Source organism: Dipodomys ordii, unplaced genomic scaffold, assembly GCF_000151885.1.
Source record: "Dipodomys ordii isolate 6190 unplaced genomic scaffold, Dord_2.0 Scaffold62, whole genome shotgun sequence".
Taxonomy (NCBI): Eukaryota; Metazoa; Chordata; class Mammalia; order Rodentia; family Heteromyidae; genus Dipodomys; species Dipodomys ordii.
Genome location: NW_012267278.1, coordinates 1,670,412 through 1,697,412, shown reverse-complemented (window position 1 = coordinate 1,697,412; position 27,001 = coordinate 1,670,412). Strand labels below are relative to the sequence as shown.

At 39.7% G+C, this 27,001-nt stretch overlaps 2 protein-coding genes across 2 annotated transcripts in view; one reads left to right on the top strand and one right to left on the bottom strand.

Moving 5' to 3' along the window:
* Positions 1 to 14,022, top strand: part of Armc2 (armadillo repeat containing 2) — a 100,834-nt gene extending 86,812 nt beyond the window's left edge. Inside the window, exons 15-18 of the mRNA XM_013022356.1 lie at positions 90 to 203; positions 2,675 to 2,807; positions 3,149 to 3,309; positions 12,995 to 14,022. Of these exons, the coding sequence (XP_012877810.1) occupies positions 90 to 203; positions 2,675 to 2,807; positions 3,149 to 3,309; positions 12,995 to 13,152 (566 nt within the window). The 3' untranslated portion in view covers positions 13,153 to 14,022. The remainder of the gene's footprint in view (positions 1 to 89; positions 204 to 2,674; positions 2,808 to 3,148; positions 3,310 to 12,994) is intronic.
* Positions 14,023 to 19,642: 5,620 nt separating this feature from the next.
* Positions 19,643 to 27,001, bottom strand: part of LOC105990054 (sestrin-1) — a 24,539-nt gene continuing 17,180 nt past the window's right edge. The window contains exons 5-9 of the mRNA XM_013022369.1: positions 26,321 to 26,468; positions 24,157 to 24,269; positions 22,887 to 23,077; positions 21,532 to 21,676; positions 19,643 to 20,785 (exon numbers count right to left, since the gene is read on the bottom strand). Of these exons, the coding sequence (XP_012877823.1) occupies positions 20,699 to 20,785; positions 21,532 to 21,676; positions 22,887 to 23,077; positions 24,157 to 24,269; positions 26,321 to 26,468 (684 nt within the window). The 3' untranslated portion in view covers positions 19,643 to 20,698. The remainder of the gene's footprint in view (positions 20,786 to 21,531; positions 21,677 to 22,886; positions 23,078 to 24,156; positions 24,270 to 26,320; positions 26,469 to 27,001) is intronic.

Genomic DNA, 27,001 nt, shown 5'->3' with positions numbered 1-27,001 from the left:
TTTTAAGTTGTCAGTATTTAATATGAGGCCAAGTTCATGCACTTAAAACTTAACTGGCACTGACGGTCTTTTCTGCTTACCCAATCTAGTGCTCTTAAAGCTTCTTGTGAGCAACAACATGGACGGAATCCTGGAGGCTGTGCGTGTGTTTGGAAATCTCTCCCAGGACCATGACGTCTGCAACTTTATTGTGCATAACAATGGTAAGTTAATGGCAAATTCATAAGCACGTACTTCTTGCTAGTAATAATTGGCTCCGTAGTTTCACCTAAGTTAGCCTTTTACATTCTGTTCTGGGTATGAGAATTCAGGATCCTGAAGTAGAGCAGGCAGTGTTCCTTCCCTCCTGTATGGCCTTGAGTAGAGGAATGGTGTGTGTGTGTGTGTGTGTGTGTGTGTGTGTGTGTGTGTGTGTGTGTGTGTTGAATGGAAACAAATAATCTGCATTCATTATTTCTGCCCACGGGAATGGACTTGAGACATTTTCCAACACATACTGGAATGTCTGTCAGACTTGGCTTGTAATTGCAAGAATTGGAAATGACCTAAGTGTCCACCAGGCTAGATGATAATTATGTGTAATGTATTTTGGTGTATAAATATGTATGCTTGTGTAACGAAATGTTGTGTGGCAATTTAAATAAATTAGATGTTTGTATGTCAACATGGATCAAGCCTAAATGTGCAGGGGGAGCAAAAAACTAGAGATAGGAGAATAGAGAGAGAATGATGCCACTGGTGTACTTTTTTTTTATGTCGTTCATTTGTGGGACTTGAACTCTGGGCCTAGGCTTAGTCCCTCAGCTCTTCAGCTCAAGGCAAGTGCTCTACCACTTGAGCCACAGTGCCACTTCTGGTTTCCTGGCAGTTTATTGGAGATAAGAGTCTCACAGACTTTCCTTCCTGGACTGGCTTTGAGCTGTGATCCTCAGATCTCAGACTCCTGAGTTGCTAGGATTACAGGTGTGAGCCACTGATGCCCGGCTGGTGTATGTAGGATGTTTGGAAATGAATGTTCCATGTCTGAGACAATTTATTTTTGGAAGGATTGTCAAAGATGTAAAGCACATCCATAAGGTTTTGCTTATTAATTTTAATGACAAATAAGAATTGTATATATCTGTCAGGCACAACATGATGTTTTGAATATAATTTTATTTCTTTTTTTTTTTTTGTCGGTCATGGGGCTTGAACTCTGGGCCTGGGCGCTGTCCCTCAGCTCTTCTCAAGGCGAGCGCTCTACCACTTGAGCTACAGCGCCACTTCCGGTTTTCTGGTGGTTTATTGGAGATAGGAGTCTCACAGTCTCTCCTGCCCAGGCTGGCTTTGAACCGCGATCCTCAGATCTCAGCCTCCTGAGTAGCTAGGATTACAGGCGTGAGCCACTAGCGCCCGGCTCCTAATTTTATTTCTTAACTTAGGTGGGCAGCATGCACCCAAGTGTTTATATTAATCATACTTTTGATATGTCTCACATCTTTTGTGTCAAAGTAATAATTTTGGACAGGTGCCAGTGGCTCATGGCTATCATCCTAGTTACAAGAGAATGGGGGAATCATGGTGTGGGGGTGCTATGGTGTGTGCCTGTCAAACAGAGCTACACGGGGGCTGCAGTTTGCGTGGATCATGGTACCAGGCCAGCCTACACAGAAAACTGTGTCTGTGAAACAGAAGGGAAATGGATGCAGTGGTGTGTGCCTGTGATTTCTACTTTCAGGAAGTAGGCAGATCATGGCTCAGGCAGACCCCAGGCAGGAGGCAAGACTCTGTCTTAAAAATAGCCAGTGACAAACAGGGCTAGAGGTGTGGCTCGGCAGTATCATTGCTAGCCTAGAGTGTGAGGCCCTGAATTCAAACCCCAGTACTTCCAAAACAATGACAAGTATGGTTTTAAGATCAATGACCCCAGCAGCAAACTGCCATGATCCACTGCCGCAGCGAGAGCTGCTAACATTTTGGAATGTGTTCTTCAGAGTGTTCAGAATATTTGGCTGTAATGTGGCCTTTGCCAAGCTCATTTGCCCAACCCAATCAATAGGGCCGAGGCCAGAGCCTGGCAGCCATCACCCTGACTCGGCACAGGCGGAGCTCACCTCTTTTCCTCTCCCTCAAACCTTAAGTTAGTTCTCACATCCTCTGATGTGGGGGATGAGAAAACAGGGCAAAGGGTCCCCAGGTCTGTTTCCTAGGAGTGAAGGAACTGATCCCCGGGGTGCCTTGCCCTAGGCTTTGCAGCACTCCCAAGCATCTCCTCCCATACTTAGCCCTGGGAGGCTTCAGGTAAGACTCTCTCCTCCCACACACCAGCATGTACTGAAGAGTTGTTTCCAGAAGTTCCAAAGGCCCTTGAGAACAACCCGAAATAGGGATGAATATCTCCTGTGTTCCTTCTTTTCACCCCCAGAGACTCTCTATTGCAGCTCTGGAGACAGAACTGCTGGAGTTGGTGATAATATTGGAGCAGAGGATGTGGGAAGCCAAGACTAGGCACTTAGGAAATAGGTGTTGGGACACCGATAAAGACCTAGGAAGGATGGGTGAAGTCCATCAGTGAGGCTTCTAGCTTTGTAAGCCACTTCCTCCCACGTCCCATAAGCCATTTGGGAAACAAGATAGCTCTGGGGCCCCTGCCTCAGAGCTTTGGCTGGTCCGCATTTGTTCTCTGTCCTCGCAGTACACAAGTTCATGATCGCACTGCTGGACGCTAAGCATCAGGACATCTGCTTTTCTGCCTGTGGTGTTCTCCTAAATCTCACCGTGGACAAGGACAAACGCGTCATCCTGAAAGAAGGAGGTGGAATTAAAAAGTAAGTTTAAGGCACAGTGTCCTGACTCTAAGTCAAGAGGATATAGTTTTTCCTGAGAATTTTGACCCACCCCTTAGTTCATTCAAATTAAGCAAAGGTATTTCAACATTCGGAAAGTCCTAGTCTAGCACAAAAAAGGGAATGTAGATTCTATTGAACACAAAATAATTCAGGAGTGATTTTGCCACTTGAAGTTGGAAATAGGAAATTATTTTAAATGATTGTTTCGTTATACCTCACACATATTGTAGAACGATAACCAACCATCATGCTATAAAAATACAAAAATAAAAGACAGAGTCCAAGTGAGTAATATTTCAATTTGCCATTTTCTCACTCAGGTTAGTGGACTGTTTAAGAGATTTTGGTCCTAATGATTGGCAGCTGGCTTGCTTAGTTTGCAAGACTCTATGGAATTTCAGTGAGAATATCACGAATGCTTCCTCGTGTTTTGGAGATGAAGATACCAACACCCTCTTAGCCCTGTTGTCATCATTTTTAGGTAAGATTCCTCACTGTGAATCTGAGTTTTTATCAAAGTGAGATAAGCAAAATTTGTTCTGTGACCCATTTGGATAAAGACTGGTATATATATTAGGGTATTTTTTTCTATAAACAAAAAATAAAATGCTTAGGATTACTATGATTGGAAATTCTCTGGAAGAGCCTGAATGTTATTTATTTACAATGGAGACAACAAAAATCTTTAACTCCTTGGAAAATTGGAAACTAACCCCCTCTCCCAGTTTTTTTTAGCTGCATAAATAGATTTCAGCAAGAACCTCTTTTTGTTGCTTAAAGATATAGACACTGTCGTAACTTTGAGGAAATATGGTTAAATGCTACTTTGCATCAAGTCGTGTTTTTAAATGGATGTATATGATTTAATTAGTAGTTATGGTAATTACCATGTGGCAAAAGGGCTGTGAAACTAGTTTTCACCCTAGTAGGCTCCATATCCTGAAGTAGTAGAAAGCAAAGGCTTACACACTGAAGAGGAATACTTCTCACATTTAACAGTATCCTCATTTTAGGATAGTTTCTTTCCTGCCCAGGTTAAGAGTGGAGTGCCTAGCCATGGCATTGGATGCAAGGCTGTTTAGAAAGGGTCAGTGTGAATTAGTAGCTATGTGCTCAAGTCCTCTTGGCTTGTGATTTGGACAAGAGAAATTTTGATAACCTCAAAAATATGGATATGATAAGCTCTGACTTTCCCTGGGGGAGATAATTGTGAGGCCCAAACAAGCAAGCATTCTGAGGACATAATGGAAAACTCAGTAGGCTTGTAGTCAGATGGTTGAGTTTACCTCTTTGCCTGTATCCCTTACATATGTTTAGACCTCGGGCTTAGACTCTCTGGATTTACATTTCATTATGTTGAAGTTAGGAATAATGGGTGTCTACCCTGCAGGGTTGTGAGGATGGTACATGAGCGGCTATTGACAGTCTAGTAGACTGCGCCTGACATCTAGCAAGACCTCAAAAGATGGCTACAGTGCTTTGCAAAGTGTTGTATGAAAACATTTTAATAGGAACCAAGATTCAGAAGGTGTTGGAAGGAATCAGAGTTGCTAGGTTTGTTATGAAGTTTGCTTTTCTCAGGTACATACACTTTTGTGTATGAATAAGAATGTTTTTAAGCATGATTGTAAATGATTGACATCTGTAGCCCTTTTGTGACCATTAAGCTTTCTCTGGTTGCAGGAAGCAAAAAGTCCCTGTTCAGATTGCCTTAATCCGGTTCTGGGGTGGGGGAGAGGAAGCATTAAAATCAGCCGTGGAAATAAAAACACCTGTCTTAACCCAGGTTTAGGCGTTCAAATTCAGGAGCCCAGGAGTGAGCTTGAGAATCTGTGGTCTGAAAAGTTCCTCAGGTGAGGCTGATAGGTAGCTAGGACTGAGGTTCATGAAGGGGTTTAAGGATTTGCAGGGGAGGAGGAAGTCTGGAAACAAGAGGTCACCTAAAGGCTCCCAGTGATGCTCTCAGAAGCCAGAATCCTCAAAGCAGGGAGCAATAGAGCCCCAGCCCTGCATCCACTGGGGTGGAAGATGTTTTTTCTCTCTCTAGGCTTCTGTTTGGCCATAGTTTCTGCAGCTTGAGCCGCCCCCTGGGTGCACTCAGTGTTTGTCTTTCTGCATCTCTGTTGCTGGCACACTTTTCTGTGTCTCCTGTTTGGGGAGAAGATGTGATTGGCTCGGTGAGTCATTCCAGTGGCATAAAGATTTTATATGCCTCCGTGAGAGGCTATCTGTGGCTTCCTTTGTTACCTAGCTGAGGCAATCAGCCATAAATAACAAGGATGGTGGTGCCACACAGCATCAGGACCAATCAGACAAGGCTGTGGGCGGGGCCATCTTCTCCACTGGGCCAGTATACCCTGAAGGCATTTCTTTGTAGCTGGCCTACACCTAAGACTCCATTCCCAACTTTCCCTTGTGGCCACCCCTGGCCTTCACACATGCCCATGCGTGTTTCTGTCCTCACAAGCCCTTCTAAAGCTTTCAAAGACCATAGTTATAACTAGTCACAGGAAACCTATAGTTCTTATCTAGCCATTAATTATGGCCTGTGTGCTTTCTCCTGTACTACCGTTTTATAACTTTTATTTTCCCACTTATTCCGAGCCACTATTTAGGGGTGGGGTATTGCCTCATACAAACTAGGTACTTTCCCTGTGCTATGGATCCAGCTAACAGTGGTACCTTTGTTTTAATACAGCTGTATATTTTCATTTATGGTTTATTTATTTGAGACAAGGTCTTGCTATGTGGCTCAAGCTGGCCTCAAACTTTTGTTCTTCCTGCCTCAGCCTCCTCCTTAGAGTAAGAATTACAAGCGGGTACCACCATGCCCAGCTGTTCTTCAAACAAAATGTTCATTCTACCCTAAGAAGATGTCTCTGAGGTCATTAGCTAAATGTAAGAAAGAGGAGAAAAGTCTGTTGAGGAGGGTTAAATGATTTGCCTAGAGTCCTAACGAAGTCTGGACTTTCCATCAGAAGATAAACATCCAGCCTGTGCTCAGCTGCTGTTCTGTTACCTGATAAGCCCTAACTCTACCCTGAGTAGATGGTGACAAGGATAAAAATAAACAAGTTACAAACGTACAACATGACAGATTTCTCATGCAAACCAAGATGTCTCTCAGTCGAGGTGGTGAACTTGATCAAAGTACATTATGGTGCGCGCTGAAATATCACAGTGGAACTCCTTTGTACAATTGTGTTAAATAAAGGAGGGAGAGGTGATTTCTTAAGAATTATGAGCTGGGAATGTGGCTCAGTGGTAGAGTGCTTGCCTAGCATGCATGAAGCCCTGGGTATGATTCCTTAACACCACATAAAAAGAAAAAGCTGGAGTGGAGTTGTGGCTCTAGTGGTAAGTAGAGTGCTATCCTTGAGCAAAAGCTCAGGGACAGTACCCAGGCCCTGAGTTCAAGCCCCAGGTCTGGCAAAAAAACAAAAAAAAATGAGGACTTGGCCTTGTGGTTTATATGGTTTATACTGCTTCTTGGATTTCCTATCAATAAAAGACTCTAAGACCCTTACGATGCAGAATCTGGTGCTTGCCAGGTAGGAGCTCTACCACTTGAATCATGCCTCCAGCTATGATAAAGATTGTTTTTCTGTCCAGGGTTTGTTCAGACCTACCTATAGCCTCTGGTATAGCAAGGATTACTGACATATTGCAGCTCATCTTACTGGTTGAGATGGAATCTTGCTAACTCTACCTCTTAAGTAGAGGTAGCCACGGTGTCTGGCCAGCCCTTTACCTCTGCCATGGTCATGGCTGTGTACAGATGAAGTGAAATGGAGTTGTACATTGACATGTTGAGTTGAAACCCCTTTGTTCAACTATTTAAACATTTTAAAAATGAAAATGAAATGTTTATGCAGCATTCTTGGGAAAGAAATGAGAATGTAGGAGAGTACACTTGAATTTCAATTCTTTGGCAATGATAACTCAGAATAAAAACAAAGAAATAGCCAGGATCTTTTGAGAACAGAATAAAATATGAAATCACATTGGCCCACGTTCAAGTATGATAGCTGTTTTTGGAAATAATGGCATAATATTTGGCATAGTAACAAAAGTTACCTAGCTTCTTCTTGCTGAGTGACTGGGGAAAAGGGGTTGTGGTCTTCAGCATGGTTGAGATGTTGACTTTCTTTCTGGAAAGGTGTTATAAAAAATATGGTCTAGTTGGGCACTGGTGGCTTATACCTGTAATCCTAACTACTCAAGAGGCTGAGATCCAAGGATCACGGTTTGAAACCAGGCCAGGCAAGAAGTCCTTGAGACTCTTATGTCCAAAACCACCAAAAGCAGAGCTGTGGCTCAAGTGAAAGAGTGCTAGCCCTGAGCACAAGAAGCTCAGGCTTCAAGCCCCAGGACAAAGTGGGGGAGGGGAGAGGGGAGAGGAGAGAGAGAGGGGAGGGGGGAATATGATCTAAAGGTTCCTGGCATACTGCAGGCAATTCTTCCAAGCTCATTATTGTGCTCTGGCACCTTAGTCCTCCACCATGTACCCCTCAGGAAGCTGGCGAATGGAGATGGGTGTGTGCCGTTGAGTGTTTTGAACATAAAGAACACTAGGCTATTGTAGGCTCATGGTGATGTGCGTGGGACCTGGCACTTGGGTTTTGTAAGGAGGACCACAGGGCCTGATGCTCCAGCTGGAGAAGCGCAGCATCAAGCCTCTGCCAGAGTTACCAGACCTGTGCCTTAGACAAGAAGGCCTGGTTGACAACAGATCCTCCAGCAGTGGGCTGGCCTTGCCAGGAGAGCAGGCAAAGCAAGAGAAGCTTTTCTAGGTGCTGTAGGACTCTGGAACTATAATGAAGATCATTTTATTATGGTTAGTGGTAGATTCAGTGTTCTGAGTCTTATAATCCTTTATAATACCTTACCTCAAATCTAGGTATTTGAAAGTATTCACTGAACAAAGAAAGCTGAAGAATTGTTGGTCATCTAAGAATCAAGGGCTTTTTTTTTTTTGCACCTGTGGACTATTAAATCAATTTAGTTGACTATTACCAATATCTTTTAAAGATAAGGTAGCAAAGGAAAAAATCCTGGTATAGGTTATATGCAGTAAAGGTAGGTTTCTTCACGTGCAATGCTTGATTAAAAAAAAAAAATGTATGTAGGGCTGGGAATGTGGCTCAGTAGTAGAATCCTTGCCTAGCACGCACGAAACCCTGGGTTTGATTCCTCAGTACCACATAAACAGAAAAAGCTAGAAGTGGTGCTATGGCTCAAATGGTAGAGCGCTAGCCTTGAGCAAAAGAAGCTCAGGGACAGTGCCCAGGCCCTGAAATTGCCCCATGAGTGGCAAAAAGTGTATATAAATTTCTAAGGTTGTGTATGGACACAGTGAATCATAATATAAAATGTATTCCTTACTGTGAGACCCAATAATTACATTTGAACATTATAGGTAGAAATTATAACTGAGTCAGCATTTGCTATTCTGTAGTTCAAGGTCGAATTTTTGATACACAGTGTAACATGGAACCTTTTTTATAGTCACTATCTTTTCTTAGAAACTTCAGACTTCATTTCGCTTATAATTTATTTGGCTATTATCTAGTCTAACCATTAGACTGAGTGTGGTCTGACTATGGATTAACTAATTTCTGAACAAGCTGGATCTCAAGGAAGGTAAGAAAGTTTTAATATTAGATTAAAAGCAAAATAACAGCAATAAGCAGAAAATATTCTAGAACCAACAAATTCATCTAAGCTATAGCAAAAACAAACAAACCAACAAACCAAAAAACAAGAAAACTATAATGTGGCTGCACAAACCCTAAGTAGAAAGAAGGGCATAAACAAGGAAATTCCTTCCTTCCTTTTTTTTTTCTTTTTTTGGCCGGTTGTCTGGCTGGGCCTGGGCACTGTACCTGACCTCTTCAGCTCAAGGCTAGTACTCTACCACTTGAGCCACAGCACCACTTCTGGTTTTCTGGTGGTGAATTGGAGATAAAAGTCTCAGAGACTTTCCTGCCCATCTTGGCTTTGAGCCATGATCTTCAGATCTCAGCATCTTGAGTAGCTAGGATTACAGGCGTGAGCCACCAGTGCCCTGTGCCCTAGCTGCTTTCTTTCTTCTGTTTCTCTCCTTTCTTCTTTTCCCTTTCTTTTCTTTTTGTGTTAGTCCTGAGCTTGAACTCAGGACCTGGGCACTATCTCTGAACTTTTTGCTCAAGTCTAGCATTCTACCACTTGAACCACAGCTCCACTTTTGGCTTTTTGCTGGAGATAAGAGTCTCACAGCCTTACCTGCCCAGTTGGTCTGGTTCAACCTTGATCCTCAGATCTCTGCTTCCTGAGTAGCTACGATTACTGGTGTGAGCTACCAATGGCTGGCTTGGGAATTCCTTTCTTAAGCAATTTCTAGTGCTCCCAAAAATATCCTGAGGGGTGAACCAGAAGATGATGTAGAAATATGAAGTCACTCAGAGTCTAGCAGGCTCTTCTTATCCAGAAGTAGTAGTAGTCAAACTAGTAGCCAAACAGAAAAGTTTTGAAGTCATGAAACACAGTATTCCCTTCCCTGTATTTCCTTCTCCTGGTTATCTCTGGAGGGAGAGGGGAAAGCCAGGTTTGCTTGCTTACAGTGTCTTTGTGGAGTGGTTTGTGAAGTGTTTGGGTCTGCCTGGAACTTATCTTAGAGCTTGCAGAGCTGTCTACTTGCTCGTGAGGGGAGGGTGGGTGGGGAAGGTACACACTGGGATTCCACACTTCCTTATCTTGGGTGGTAACCTTAATACCCAGAGTGCTAAAGTACACAGGGTGCGTTCACAAATAGTCAGGGTAGAAAAATCTGATGTAAGCAGAATAATGTAGCATTTCATAATAGGATCTTAATTGCCTCTATGAAAAAAAGTTTGCAAATTATGTAAGTAGCAACATTTGTGGTCATTTTAGTGGTTGCACTAAGCAGTCTGTCTCAGGTCACAGACCTAGAAAGGAAATGGCAGAGCCAATCTTCTGACTGGCAAGCTGGTGCCCCTTCCGAAAGTCTGTTACCTGGGTTGGGAGGGGAGGCCCACCATAAACAGAAACTTCAGTGGTCATTCATCTTTCTGCTTGAATTAGATATGTTTATGGTATTCACAGAATTCAAGGGTATCCTGGCATTAAAAATGAAATTAAAAGTCAGGTGCTGGTGCCTCACATCTGTAATCCCAGCTATTCAGGAGGCTAATAAGATCTGAGGATCGTGGTTCAAAGCCATCCCAGGCAGGACAGTGCAATTAACTCCAATTAACCAAAAGAAAACCAGAAGTGAAGCTGTGACTCAAAGTGGTAGAGCACTGGCCTTGAGCAAAACAAGCTCAAGGACAGCACCTAGGCATCTTATATTAGATAAATGTTCCACTACTGAACTACATTCCTGTCCTTAAAGGGTTGGTTGGCATTTCAAAGAAGTATATTCTGGAAGCTGGGAATATGGTTTAATGGTAGAGTGCTTGTCTAGCATGCATGAGGCCTTGGGTTCGATTCCTCAGTACCACATAAACTGAAAAAGCCAGAAGTGGTGCCGTGGCTCATGTAGTAGAGTGCTAGAGTTATGTAAAAGAAGCCCAAGGATAGTACCCAGGCCTTGAGTTCAAGCCCAGGACAGAAGAAAAAGAGGAAGAGGAAGAGAGCAGGAGGAGGAGGAAGTGGAGGGGGATATGATTCTGATAGTTTAAAAGCCACAGTCCATTCCCAATTTGCAGTTGTTGTTGGTTTTTTGTTTTTTTGTTTTTTTTTTTTTTTTTTACTTTTGCGCACATGTGCTGGTTTTAGGCCTTAGTTTTTCACTCAAGGCTGCTATTCTGCCACTTGAGTCATACCTTCAGTTTGAGCTTTTTTGTTGGTTAATTAGAGACAAAGATATTTGATTTTCATAGATTTTTCTGCCCAGGCTGGTTTCAAACCCTTTGATCTCAGGCTACAGAATTGCTAGGATTACAGCCAGCAGTGCTAGGTTTGTTTTTATTTTCTTATAGTGCTAGGGATCTATAACTCAGGGCTTCACAAGCTAGACCAATGCTCTACCACTGAGCTACATTCCTGCCCTTCAGTTAAGTGTCAAATTTAGATTACCTACTTTCCCAAAATATTTCCTGATTCCTTTTTCTGTAAATCATCGAAATAACTAACTTTTCTCCTGTGCATATAAAGAAGTTATTTAATCCTTTGGTATATGAAATTATAATCCAACTTTTGGATGTAAATTTGTGTACAAATTCAATTAATTATTAAAAGAAGTCAATCTTAAGTTGGCTTTTTTTTCCTTTTTTTTTTTTAATTTGTTTTTGGTTGGTTGTGGGTCCTGAACTCTGGGCCTGGGTGCTGTTCCTCAGCTCTTCAGCTCAAGGCTAGTGCTCTACCACTTGAGCCACAGTGCCACTTCTGGCTTTTTCTGCTTAAGAGGTGCTGAGGAATCAAATCCAGGGCAAGCACTCTACCATTGAGCCACCTTCCCAGCGCCTCCCCCCCCCCCCCTTTAAAGGCAATGACTGCCTTCTTAAGAGACTAAAATCTGTTTTGCTGAGTAGTCAGTACATGCCTGAAATTTCAGTATTTGAGAGGCAGAGGAGGAGATCTTAAGTTTGAGGCTAGTTTAGACTATTGTTTAGCAAAATCCCATCTCAGAAAAATACAGCCTAAATAAGCAGTCTTGTTTTAAAATATTTGTAAAGAACAAAAGACAATAAATAACTCCTTTAATGAAGCCTTTTTTGCCAGGTGCTGTGGTTCATGCCTATAACCTCAGGTGGCTGAGATCCAGAGAATCATGGTTTGAAGTCAGCCCAGGCTGAAAAGCCTTCAAAACTTCATCTCACTAACAGTCAAACAAAACTGGGGCTGGGTGCATGGCTCAAGTAGTAGAGTGCCTGCTAAGTTAGCAAGTTTGAGGCCCTGAGTTCAAAACTTGGTATTAAAAAACAGCCATTAAAAGTGTTTTGAATCCAGTCTAGTTGTTCAAGCATGTAATCTTAGCTACTTGGCAAGTGGATTGAGGTTCAAAGCCAGCCTAGGCAAAACAGTGTGAGAGACTCCATCTCATCTAGTAGTTGTGTGTAACAGTGTACAACTACAGGGGAAGCACAATGGCTGTGCGCCTGTCTCTTATCCCAGCAACATGGAAAAGTAAGCACAAGTAGTAGGATTGAAGTTCTGTCTGGCCTGGGCATAAAGCAAAACCTTACTTCAAAAACAACCTATGAAAAAGGAGTTGGAGGAGGTATGGCTTAAGTGGTAGAGTGCCTGCCTTGTAAGTGTGAAGTCCTGCTCACTTCCCAGAACCACTAAAAGGAAAAAGAAGTCTTTTTTATTTTTATTTTCTTACTTTTACAGCATATGGTCATTTCCTACTTAGGAGGCTGAGGTGGGAGGATTTTGTGAGCCCAGGAATTCAAGACCAGTCTGGGTAACATTGTGAAGACCCTATCTTAATAGTCAGAAAAAAAGGAAATGGACTGGTAGAATAAAAAGCTTTTTAGCTGTGTACCAGTGGCTCACACCTGCAATCCTAGCTAACCAGGAGGCTGAGACCTAAGGATCGTGGCTTGAAGCCAGCCTGGTCAGGAAAGTTTGAGAGACTCCAATTAGCCACCAAAATGTTGGAAGTGGAATTATGGTTCAAGTGGTAGAGTGCTAGCCTCAAACAAAAAAGCTCAAGCCTGAGAACCAATGCCTATCATATGTATGTAGGTATGTACGCACACACACACACACACACACACACACACACACACACACACAGAGTCAACAACAAAAACAGAATCCCTTTTATTTTTTGGCCAGTCCTGGGGCTTGAATTGTGGGTCCAGGCTTTATCTCTGAGCTTTTGTGCTCAAGGCTAGTATTCTACCACTTGAGCCACAGGTCCACTTTCCACTTCCAGGTTTGTTTGTTTGTTTGTTTAGCTTAGTGGAGATAAGAGTCTCACAGATTTTCTTGCTTGGGCTGGCTTTGAACTGCCATCCTCAGGTCTCAGCTTCCTGAGTAGCTAGGATCACAGGCATGAACCACTGGCACCTGGCCTAAGAACCTTTGAATCCCAAATACTAGGTGCATCTTGTTGGTATTATTAAATTCATGATGAGTTTAACACATCATCAAAATGTAAACTATTCAGCAGGATTCCATTTCTAAATACTATAATTTCAATTTTTCTGATACAGATGAAGAACTAGCACTGGATGGCAGTTCTGATCAGGACCTAAAAAACTATCACAAAATCCACTGGGAAACTGAATTCAAACCTGTGGCAAAGCAGCTTCTACACCGAATTCAGAGTCACCACACCTTCCTGGAGCCTCTACCTATTCCTTCTTTTTAACACGATGCAAATCACCAGCAGAGCAGGAAGTCAGGTCTTCTTGGTTCTTAAGAAGTGGTAACAAACATGAACATTTTTTCAGTATTAACAAATATTGAAAGTTTTTAAAGTACTGATTTTAGTGAGTAACCTAAATATTTTAAAAGAAATAAGCATTTCCTCTTTTTAGGTATTTTGGGAAAATAAATCCATGTTGTATTTTCTGCTATGAGGAGTATACGATGAAAATATATGCATTTTTAAGTTAAAGACTTTTTATTCTCTGATAAATTAGTGGTGGTCTTAAAATCCTAATTTTAAAAGTTTTAGAATTTAAGCATGAACTAGTGTATTAGTTACATTAAGTATGTAAGTGAAGACTTAGATTTTATTCATGGGAAGAATGGTAGGGAGGTGCCATATATATGTAATTATTTTAGCAACTGTACTAATTCTTAGTACATATAGAAATAAAATTTCTGACTAGGTACCAGTAGTTTTTTGGTCCTTAAGTTAGAAGAAATACATAGACAAACTCTGCTTTGGGTCAGCTATTTTTATTAAGTATAACAGATGAAAGAGAGTATTTTACTTTTGTTTTCATTTGAAATAAAATAACTGGACTCAGTCCTTTTAATTCTAACTCTGTGTCTATCAGAGACGACATCAGAAAAGAGTTTAAGCTTGGGTTTATGGCAGACTTTCCCCCTGCTAGCTATGTGGGCCTTATGCAAATAACAATATCTGGACCTTACACTTCAAATGAGAACATTATTTTATTACAGTGTAGTTTAGGGCAAAATATTAAATACTTAGGTGGTCCAGTGTATGATTTGTAGTAGGTGTTCAGTAAATAATAATATTATGATGGCAATTAGCCTGTCATTCTTTGTGGGATATGTTTCCCTTCAAATAAAGGACTTAAAAAGACAAAGAAATTGAGATTACTATTTTTATCCTATACTAGTCCAATGAAGATTTAGAAATAACAGCACGTTTAGTTCTCTGCTTGGAAAAAAGCTGTTAACACCTTATATTTCACCTTAAAAATAACCATGGGGTTATTTATTATCCCAGGGTGGATGGGCTGTGGAAGTCCATTAGAGTAACCTACATTTCTGCATAGGACTTCACACTGGTGCATCATCTGGGACTCATCCATGGTCAGGGCTCTCTGCCCAATCCATATGGACACTGACCATAAGTACCACAAACCATAAGTACATGTGAATGGGTTCAGTCTAAGATGAAATAGCTTAATCCTCCCGAGGGGCTAATCTCTCCCACACATGTAAGAATGTAAGTTTATATTTTATCCACAGAAAGGTATATAGTTTACTTTCAGTGAGGAAAAAATCAAAGTCTTCATCTAAAGCATACTCCTCCCTCAGTATTTATAATCAATTCATGGTAGAATGCATTATACTTATTTTCTTTTTTTTTTTGCATTATACTTTTTTTTGCATTATTCTAACACCAAATCTTTCCCTTTAGATTCATGCAAGATGCACTATTTGAAATCATCTACTTGCTTTTGTACTATATATATAGTACAAAAATATAGTACTCTCTCTCCATATATATTACATCTTAAGTAGTACAATGGTACATTTCGTTCAATAGTGTTAACTCACAATATTCTGCAATAGGTCTCTAGAAATTTTTCATGTAAACTGAAACTCTATACTCATTAAACAATAACTCCTGCACTTCTTCCCAGCCTGGCAGCCACCAGTCTACTTTCTGGTTCTATGAATTTGACTACTTTAGATCTCACAAGTGGAACCACATAGTATTTGTCCTTCTGTAACTGGCATATTTCACTTACCCTAATGTTTTTAAGGTTCAACTGTGTTATAGCTTGTGACAGGATTTCCTTCCCTTTAAGGGCAGAGTTGTTATCTGTCTCTCTCCATTCTTCTTCCCTGCCACCCTTTGTCTATCTTTCCCTCCCTCTTTACTCTTGTCACATTTTGTTTGTCTATTCATCTCTTGTTAGACATTTGAGTTGTGTCCAGGTAGCTATTGTGGATAATGCTGCTGTGAATATGGGTATCTGAATAGTTCCTTGATAGCCTTTTTACACACACACACACACACACACACACAAGTGTTACTTTGGGCTGTAATGACAAATACATGGTACTTTGGGTGAATTAGCAACTGAAGTTTATTCCTTATAGTTCTGGAGGCTGTAAAGTCTAAGATCAAGGTACTGGCTAATTCAGTTCCTGGTAAGGGCCTCTTCCTCATTTGCAGAAGTGCCTTCCTGCTGAGTGCTCACAAGGCGCAGGGAGAGTGAGGGAGAGAATGAATGAATATGAGAGACTCTTAAGGGTATTAATCCCACTCATACGAGCTCTGCCCTAATGATGTAATTACCTCCTAGAGACTTCATTAGTGCTTCAACATGTTAATTTTGAGGAGAAACATTCAACTCATAGCAAGTAAAATGCTGGATCATAGAATGTTTAATTTAAAAACAAAATCTCCATAGCATGCTAGGTGTACCGGTGGTTCACAGCTATAATCCTAGCTACTCAGGATGCTGAGATCTGGGGCTCATGGTTCAAAGCCAGCCTCGGCAGGAAAGTCTGTGATACTCTTATCTCCAATAAATTTCTCAGAAAAAAGTTGGAAGTGGTGCTGTGGCTTAAGTGACAGAGTGCAAGCCTTGAACAAAAGCAGCTCAGGGAGGAGCTAGGAAAGTGGCTCAGTGGTAGAGCACTTGCCTTGCATGCATGAGGCCCTGAGTTTGATTCCTTAGCACCAAATAAACAGAAAGAAGCCGGAAGTGGTGCTGTGACTCAAATGGTAGAGCACTAGCCTTGAGCTAAAGAGCTGAGGGACAGCGACCAGGCCCAGAGTTTAGGCCCATGACAGACCAAAAACAAAACAAAACAGTAAAACCCTAAACCCAAACAACTAAATCTCCCAACATCCTGTTTTCCATGGTGGCAATACCACTATGTAAAAAAAAGTACAGTGGTTCCAGTTTCTCTAGTCTTTTTCAACACATTTTATCATATATCATAACTAGACGGTATGAAGTTAACACCTCATTGTGGCATTGATTTGAATTTCTTATAGTTATGTTCAACATCTTTTCATACTTTTTGTTTCATCTCTTTTGTTTGTTGGTCACTTGAAAAATATTCTAAGAATATACTTATGAGTATTCTTACAAAATATATGATTTGCCAAGGCATTGGATGAATTTTAATATATGACTTCAGGAAAGATTTTTTTTTTTTTTTGCATATGGATGTCTACTTTCCTCAATTCCATTTGTTGAAGAGATTGCCTTTCCTAACGGAGCAGTCTTGGCATCCTTGACCATATAAGGATTAATTTTTTGGCTCTTCATTCTATTCCATTGGTCTATGTGTTTGCCAGTTAGTTTGACAGGGTCTTGCTATGTAATAGCCTAGACTGGCCTCCAATTCATGAACAGTTTCAGTCTCCTGACTGCTGGGATTACAAGTGTGTATCATTATGCTCATTATGTTTGTATTTATGCCACATTGTATCTGCCTTGGCTTGATTACACATGCTTTGTAATGTTTTGAAATCAGAAAGTTGTGAGACTCTTCCTTTCTTTTTAAAGGTCTTTGGAGGTTTGAATTTTAGGATGCCATTTTCTACTGCAAAAAAAAAAAATAAAGCCATTGAAATTTTCATAGGGATTGCCCTGGATCTTTAGACTGGGCTGAGTACATAACATTAACATTGTACTAAGTCATTCAATCCCTGTCTTTCCGAATTTTTGACAGTGTACAACTCTTTCATCTTGTCTCTATTTGTTCAAGATACTTTAACAAAATATATTCTATTAGGTAATTACATATAACACATTTATTTACAATGTGAGAGGCTGGTAAAGATAAAATCAAGGTTTCGGTGTTTGGTGAGGGATAACACTATTGAGAGGTGCCTTCACATGGTGGAGGGACATACTTCTTCAGAAATCTTTTATACAGGTCTGAATCCCATTTATGAAAGCCTTCTTGACCTAATCATGTTCTACAGGCTCTATCTTTAATGGCACCCAGATAACTGGAGATGAGGTCCTGTTCACTTTTTGCCTAGGCTAGCCCTGAACCTCAATCCTTCTGCTCTTCACCTCCTAAGAGCTAGGATTACAGGTATGAGTAACCATGAGCAGAAAATCTACAATAGCTAAATTATTAGAAGAATTGGCCTGTTGGGCACCAGTGGCTTACCCCTGTAATCATAGCTACTGAAGAAGCTGAGATCTGAGGATCATGGTTCAAAGCCAGCCCAGGCAGGAATGTCCATGAGACTCTTATATCCAATTAACCACCAGAAAACTGAAGTTGTGCTGTGGCTCAAGTGGTAGAGCAGCATTGAGCTGAAGAGCTCAGGGACAGTGGCTAGGCCTAGAGTTCAACCCCATGATGGACCCCCCCAAAAAAGATTAAGAATTGGCCTTTAAGAAATATCAGCCTTTGCATAGTTAACCTCAATAACTGTGTGAATATAGAAATGTTTGAAACTTAATCCATACTTAAGTATGAGATACTTAAGTTTGCCCTAATAAAGTTCCTTAAATTTTAATGCAAAGCCCTCAGATCTTAAAAAGTTGAACCCTGAAAACAACTAGGAATCTTTTTATGGTTATTTTAGAAAAAGGAATTTTTAGATGTCCTTTAGAATATACTACCTTCCCCAGTTATTATATGGAAGCTATCCATTTAAAGAATGACTTAGTTGGGGCTGGGAAGGTGGCTTAGTGGTAGAGTGCTTGCCTTGCATGCATGAGGCCCTGGGTTTGATTCCTCAGACCAAATAAGCAGAAAAAGCTGGAAGTGGCACTGTGGCTCAAGTGGTAGAGCACTAGCCTTGAGTTGAAGAGCTGAGGGACAGCACCCAGACCCAGAGTTAGGCCCCATGACAATATATACATGACTTAGTGACACTAAAGTCCTGTGTTTATAGAAAACAAGTAACAGGAAAATGAAAAGCATTGAGACATCAGCTTTGTATCACAAACACTGTTCCTTTTTTGTCTTTCTTTTGTACATCTTTAATGGGCTTATGACATTTCAAATACTGTATCTATATAATGGAACTTTGGAACATATTTATCCTTCAATTACCCTCTTCTATTCCCTTCCCTCCTCCCATCTTAAAAAGAAAATCTAGATGTAGTCTGTATTTGGCTTATTTAACATGATCATCTCCACTTCCATCCATTGTCCTGCAAATGGCATTTTGTTCTTTATGGCTGAACATTGTCTATATACATCATAGACTGGTTCCATCACTTGGCTATTGTGAATAGCATTACTATATACATGCTGTGCAGATACTGCTGTGTGCTGATTTACATTCCTCCAGGTTTATATTCTTTTTGAGGAAATACCATACTGATTGGTTTCCATGGTGGCCAGACTGATTTACAATCTCACCAAGAAGTGTAAGGCTTTCTTTTCCCTGGCATTCTTGCCACACATGCACTCATACTATTTTAGATATAAACATACTTTACTCATTAAAAAATTTGCTTCAATGATTGATCAATCTAAATAATTGTTTTATTTATGCTAATATCCTGTAGTAAAAATTTTGTATTTTCCATCAACATGCAAATAATGAATGGAATAAGTAAAATCTAAATTATATCCAGTGCAGTCTTATTTATTGAGTTCACTTTGTATTGCTATGGAAAGAGCAGACAGACAGAGGCATACGCATGATGCCAACTCAGTGGGTAGAACCATGTATGTATCAGTTAGCTAACTAGAAAAAGACACATACATTTAAGTATATACTGAAGGTATTTCTAAGGTTATGGTCTTCTCTCAAGGGTCTATTAACTATGACTTGACTGTGTCCCTTGAAAGTTCCATGTATTGGCAGTGATGAGATGTGCAGCTTGGTGGGGGGACGTTTTACAGGGGTACATCCTATGATTGAGTTACTTTTCATACAAGAACGAGCTGGCTACTGCAAGAGTTTGGCCCCCCTTTTCTTTCACAGGCACCTGCTTCCTCTTCTGTTTTACTACAATGAGCTGAAGCAGCATGTGGTCCTAATCAGATGTGCTTTACCAATCTGGATCTTCTCCAGAACCGTGAGACAAATCAAATCTCATTACTCATTCTTATGTATTCTACTAACACCTACAGAAAATGGACTAATACAATATCCTTGAGTTGAAAGTACCTTGTCTATTCAAAGTTGTATTTCCCTATCCTCTCCCTTCCACCCTAAAATGGAGCTTAATATTCTGATTGAGTATGGTATGGATCAGACATGGGACTACAACAGTCACTTTCAAAATATAAATTGTCTTATAAGACCCTAAAAAGGGTCAACTCTTCTTTGTATCTCCAAAATGGTCTCAGGACTTTTTGTCATTTAATAGCAGTCTCTTGTCTGATTACAGTGTTAATGTGAATCTACTTGGCTTTTCTGAAAGTAAATAGAATCCCAGAATTGTTACTAATTATGAAGCTAAGACTAAGAATTGAGACAACGAAGAAAATTGGAGAAAATTATTCTTTATTGAAAAATACCAGTAATACTGACAGACTTCAAAAGCAAATTCACGCTTCCAGAATACAAAGTACTTAATACATTTTTTCAAACCTGTTTGTATTTCAAAGTTAGCAGTTTTGTAAATCAAATGTGATAACCTGACTAAAAATATTTTCCAGCTTTTATTATTTAAGGAGCTGCACATCCTTTAAAGTAGGGACCATTAGGTGGATGGAGCACAGGGGTGGATGGCACCCGGGACTGCACAGCAGTCTACAGTGACATTTCCCACAGACAGCTGCTCCAATGTTGGAGAATCTTGTGAAACAGCTTAACAAAACACAGCCAGTTTTTCTACAATTCACACAATTTCATTTAAGATTGCTTTTTGAAGAAAATCTTTAACAATGCCTCTGTAATTTAGTATCATCCAATAACTGAATTTAAAAACTACAATGAAAGAAATGATATGTTATCATCAAAACAGTCTTAGCTGTAATAATTCTATGGTTTTTTAGATGCACCCCCCACCCTCATGTACACAAGTTTAATTGGAAACCACACCAATTCTGTACGTAGGCTCAGATAATAGCAGTGTTCACTTGAGTCACTACTGGCTTAACTGTAACAGCCATCTAATTCATTCCACCAGCCAGGATAGCAGCACCAAGTTCTTCTAAAATTCTTTGTGTAAATCTTAGTCATTATCGAAGTCCCATTCTCTGCATGCTCCAATTCTTGTTATCTTATTTAACATAAAAGCAACAGGATTTGGAGAATTACTAGTTGCTGTATTATAACAATTATTCAGCATCTTGTACTGTCAAGAAGCAAAATACTGTGAACAGCAGCCCTTCTTCATGGCTCTAAACCTTAAGCTGCCAAGCACTCACTGCTTGTGCCAGCAGTGGCATTTCCACAGTAGAATAGCAGAAACTAAAGGAATCATGGCACAATGGATTCTGAATTCTTTTATCTACCATTGGTCCTGGGGCTTGGTACCTTCCCCTTGTAGACTATATTTGCTGAGCATTCCAGAATCATCTTTAATGGAGGAAAGGCATCAGGTCATATAGCGAGTAATGGCTCTCAGAGCGTAAAGGAGTTCTGCTTGCATCCTAGCTTCTATAAGAAGCAGATTAACATGAACCTGAATATAAAATACAACATCAGGTAAAGGAGAGTTATAAACACTCATGAGCACAGCTTTTCCAATCATTTAATAAACACCACAAACAGTTGGCTCTTAATATCCCATGGATGACTGGTTCTAGGACGTTCTTGGAGTTCCAAGACAGTATTTGTGGAATACCCTCATGCACATTGCAACCCATCTCTACATTATTTATAATGCTATGTAAATATAGTGAACAATGGCAAAAGTCTACATAGTCAATGCAAAGACAACTTTTTCTTAATATCCGATTTGTGGTTCTATGAATCAAATATATAATAACTACATTTTGTATGTGGCACCAAATAGCTTAGAAGTCTGGGTTTGCTGAACAGGATATTAATTTCTCAAAACTACCTGATTGCTTTATGGATAGATGTTTTGTGTTATACTTCAAAAACAATCTAGATATTGATTTAGCAAAACACCAGTACCCCCTGCCAAATTTTCTTTAATTTTTATAAGAATGCTTCTACACTATGACTGAAAAGAGCTCCTGCCAAATAGTCTTCTTTCTTCTATTTGGTGATAGCTATGTCAGAACTATACTCACCTTCCTGCCTTTATTCTTTTACTCTGTCAGAATGAGGCTCCCTTCCCTGACTAAGGAGTACCTGAGACAACTGTCCTGGAATGCTCTTTGGTTTGAGAGCCACTAAGTTAGGTAAAGGAAAGTAAGCATCAATGCTGAACTAGAGTAAACAACCCCAGTAGGTACATACCTTCTCAGAGTGCTTGAACTGCCTCCAGAAGCTATCATACATTCTTTTGGTAACTTTTTCAGGAGTGCAAACAACTGTTTTGATATAAACTTTAAAGCTACGATCCAATAACTGGTTAATTTCACCATAGTCATAGTCATCATATCTGTTAAAAGACGTAGTTGAGAAGGATAATCTGTTTAATCTGCTGTATAATCTGCTCTTTTTACAAAAGTATACAGTAGTAGTATATGCTGTATTTCCTCTGTGTGTGCAGCTGATCCCCTAAATGACAACTTTATAACATTCACCTTTGGGTGGTAGGTGAACATAAAGGTAAACTTTGGGAGAGGAAGAGAAAATGTTCTATCACTCAAGAAAATAATTCCTGAAAAATGACAATATTTACATAACACTGGGCATTTAGCAAGAGTATATATTTACAGTGATCAGGCAACCATACTGTGAGGAACTAAATCTGAAAAACCAGTGAGGAAGTTAAGAAATTCAGCAATTACATTTATTATTGGTACTATTATATGTTATAAAACTGTAAAAAGCAGTTTCTGAGGTCAGACAAGAAAAACAGCAGAAGGTGGGTGGAGCAGAGGCTGGCTTATACATGGTCTCACAAGTATCTCCAATAAATCACCCAGGCACTGCCTATTGAGTTTTCAGAGGAAAAGAGTATTGGGCAAAGCTGGCACTACAACTATCTTAAGAAGCTAAAACCAACAGTCTGCCACACATGAGTAGAAATTAGTTTAAAACCGGTCAGATATGCCTTAAAGGCCTGAGTGGTTTAGATAAATGAAAGAGGACTTGTATATTTTGACCAGAGTCATAGATAAAACTGAGGGATAAGTGAAAGCTGGTTTTACACCTAAAATAACCAGAAAGCAATAGAGCATGGGGTTTGTGTGCACTTGTGAGTGTATGCTGACTGTATTTTCTGTAAAACATCATGTTGCTGAAACCTAACAGTAAGAACATAAGCTTTCCATTAGATGAAGTATTAATGGGATTAGGACTCTTCAAAGGGTCTTGAGAACAGCCATAGGGGCAAGAGGTAGAGGATCACAGAGATTAGACCCAGATGTTTGGTGACAAACTGCTTCTTCTCATCTATGTTCTGGGACCATCTTACTTGCCGCCCCCCCATTCCCTGGAGGTATCTGTCATTTCTTTTCCCTTCCAGTCACTCTTCCTTGCTAGAACAGAGGGAGAAAACTGAAGCTGCAATAAAGTTGTTCTGTGAAGCATAAAAGTAAGTTCCTGGGAGAGAGGATGGTTATCTGTGTTTGGGTACATTCCAGGCACCCAAGTAATTTAGGTGTAGAGGAAAGTATCTTTTTAAACATAAGAAACAGACTAACCGTATTCCAAACATGCAGTGAATATAGTTCCAAATAGCCCGTCTAAGCATTGAGGTATCAACATCTTTGTGCATTGCCATTGTATTATAAGTAAGATTGTAAGCAATGTGAAATTTTTCATCAATCAACTGTCCCACATCTGGATAAAGTCGATTTACCAAAGAATAGCCGTGGTCTTCCCAGCAATAGTCCTAAATATAGAAATAGAACACATACAAATAATTAAAATGTGGCCAAATAGTTATGTATCCCCAGCTCTGCAGTGTGGTGAGATTGCTGGGAGCTGCAACTCACTGTCTTTCACCTGGAGCGCCTAGCAATCTGTATTCCAATATGGGGCTCTCCATTTCCACACTGCAACATGTAAAAGGTTATATTTTGTAACAATGAGTTTAAGAACCAATAAAGGTAGTCTTTTCCTCTCAGTACTGGCAGTGGTGGTGGGAAGGGGACGACAAGGCAGGAGGATCTAGAGTTTAAGGCCAGCCTGAGTGACATAGCATCATCTTCTCTCAATATATGTCAACAATAAAAAAAGTAACCACCTTTCAGCCTTATTAATGAAGCTTCTAATTCATTTTCCTACAAAAAAGTCTCTTTACCTCCCTTCTACTTCAAACAAAACCTAATAAGCTCCTAGTATTATGCTGTTCCCTGTTTATTTTTTCTAAAGCATCTCTCTGGTCAAAACTTCCAACCCTCGTTCGAACTGTTTTGATATTTCAGTCACATCTAATTTTAAATTAATTTCCCACTAACATAGAAGTAGGTACAACCCAGTCTCTGATTCCTAAACGGAAGCCAAATTACTTCCTACAATCCTTTGCTTATTCCCTCCTCTACCTTTTGGCAGTGCTGAGGACCAAACCCAGGGTCTTAAATATCAAGTTTAAGCAAGTCATCTACTGCTGAGCTATAATCTACTTGCCCTTTGTTTTGACCATCCAAATCCTTTAAACTTTAACTCCCTTCATAAAAATTTCATTGATTTCTAATCTATTATATTTCATGATTTCTAATCTATTGTTTCACAGCAAGTTTAATTCTTCCAAATGCCTAAAAAAATTCCCTTTAAACAGTAACTTAGCTTTTTAAGCAAAGAAACAAAAATCTTACAGTTCAACTGTTTCAAGTTTTCTTTTCGGGAACTAGAGGCCATAGCTGGTCCTGCTTCTTAGATACTGCTTATGAAGCAATTTTCAAATCTAGGTCACTTTTTCTCAAATCTGAGTTTTTCTAATTGTGCATATAAACAAGTTGCACTTTTTACCTGGACACGAAATGTTGGAACATGCATTCCATGTCTTGAGAAATCCTTATATCCGTAACTAGTATCTTCAAAGTGACGAGACACATCTCTTGCTGGTGTAACTTCTTCATCATCTGAAATAATTTTTTTTTAAATGCCATTGAAAGGTTTTAAAAGTCAGGATACTGATTAAGATTCATTTTACTCCTAACATATAAAAATGGGATAACATGTTCTTGGAAAAAAAGTGCTATCAATCAAAACCAGAAAATGAGGGAGGCTTAAAACAATATCAAGTAGTAGCGTATCAGTCAATAGGAAGTGGTAAAATAAGATTTTTTTAAATTTTATTTATTTTTTGTGGGTCCGGTCATGGAGCCTGAACTCTGGGCCTGGGTGCTGTCCCTCAGCTTTTCAGTGCAAGGCTAGCACTCTACCACTTGAGCCACTTCCAACTTTTTTTCTTTTTGCTTATGTGATGCTGAGGAATCGAATCCAGAGCCTCATGCATGCAAGGCAAGCACTCTACCACTGAGCCACCTTCCCAGCCCCAGATTTTTTTTTTTGTTGTTATAAACATTCATACTGGGTGTGCTAGCTCATACCTGTAGTAATACTAGCTACTCAGAGAAAGAAACTGGGACGGTGGTAGTCTGAGGCCAGCCCAGGCAAAAGGTTAGCAAAATTCTACCTGAACCAAAAATCCAGGCAAGGTAGTGCCCCGGCCATAGATAGGAGATTGGCTTTGGACAAAAAGTGAGACACTGAAAAATAATCTAAAGCAAACAGGGCTGGAGATATGGCGCAAGCTGAGGGAGGTATGCTTGCCAAGTAAGCATAACGCCCTGAGTTCAAATCCAAGTTCTGCCAAAATGAATAAAACATTCATAGTTTAATTTTTAATATTTTCATTCCTCCTTCGATAGTCTCTCGTTCAGTGTCCCCACCCTAATTTATTGGTTTTATTAAAGCTTAATAAGTAAGCTTAAAGTTCAATGTCTGGACAACCACTTGGCTAAAGAAGCAAGTCAAGAAGACATGGCTTCACATTTTGAAATAGGATCTTTTCACCTCACATTTTTTATTAGCATTAATTGTTACACAAGACAATTGGCTTTCCAAATGGCTGTGCATACAACGCACCTCCATCAGATTCACCTGGACTTGGCCAATCTTTAAAGTGATAATAACTATTAAAACCAGTTATGATCTAAAAGTTCCTGTAGTATCTGTAAGCCTTGTTCCTTTTATTATGTTGAAGAGTTTATGAGATTAGGTGTTTTTTTTTTTTTTTGCCATGGGACTTGAACTCAGGTGTCTGGGTGCTGTCCCTGAGCTTTTTTGCTCCAGGCTATGGCTCTACCATTTTGACCCACTGCTCTACTTCCAGTTTCTTGGTGGTTGTTTGGAGGTTAAGTCTCATGGACTGGACTTTCCTGCCCAGGCTAGCTTTGAACCATGATCCTCAGTTCTCAACCTCCTGAGTAGCTAGGATTATAGGCGTGAGCTACCAGTGCCTGGTAAGATTACAGTTTTTAAGTAAATACTATATTTATGAAAATTCTACATCTTCAGGCATGAATAGAAACAAAAACTTTCCCTTAAGAACAATAGGTTAGCAATCAACCTCTCTTTGTACATTTTTTCTTTTCTTTGTTATAAAACTTGATGTTTGTAACACATTCTCCTTCTGTGCTTGTCAAAATATATTTAGAGAACATTCATAAGCTTTTAAAATTACATGGTTTACATATTACATTCTAAGGCGTGCATATAAAGGTTAAGCACAAAGGACTAATGTTATTGATAATTTAATAAACAGCTCCTTTTCCAAATCATAGAAAAGCTCAAAACAATTTTGAGGCCTTATTAATTCAATGTCTTCGTTTTAAAAGAATTAAAGGGGACAGTCACATGTTAAGTGACTTACTTCACAAAGCTTATTAGCAGTGATTTTAGTGCCAGAAACCAAACCTAATGTCTAGTGCTATTTTCCCATATAACCTTTCCTTAGTTGCCTGCTTTAAAAATTATCTCAAAGAAGGAACACCTAATGCAGTAGGCCCCCTAAAAGGAAAGAGATATTTAGATTGATGTTTTAAAACTTACTGAAATTAAATTAGTTACTTCAATTAAAAAGGGTTTGCAATATAAATTATATCCACTGTGTTCATGTTGCTTTTACCTGAAGAGAATACAAACATGCTCTCTCTCTTTTCTATTTCAAAACGTGAAGCCATCTCCTCTTGACTTGCCTCTTCTTCATCTCGACATTCCTGTAACTGCTTCATCTTCTCCATGAGGGCTTCGACCTCAAAGAAGGAATCACTTACCTGAAGACAGAACAAATACAATGTTACACAGGGCAGTTGTAGAATGGAATTTTATTAAGTCTGTCTCTTAAGAATTTGTATATTGCCAGACCCTGGTGGCTCACACCTGCAATCCTAGCTATTCAGGATGCTGAAACCGGGAGGATCAAGTCAGGCAGAAAGGTCTACAAAACTCATCTCCAACAAAATTCTGGACTGGAGATGTGGATGAGCTTCAGTCTTGAGCTAGAGAGCTGAGCAAGAGCATGAGGTTGGGAGTTCAAACACTGGTACTGGTAAAAGGCTCCCCACCCCCCAAAAATTGTCTTACCAGAATATAGTAAAGATAGATTTCCTCATAATTTTATTGTAGATGCATAAATAATTAGAATTACTTTAGCCTACTGGGCACATATATATACATATACACACAGACAGACAGACATATATATATATATATATTCTGATTTTAAAATATAAGAGAAAATGATCTTTATCAATTGCTTTAAAAGTCAGTAATAGCCATTACTATTCATGTTGTTTTTTTTTTTTTT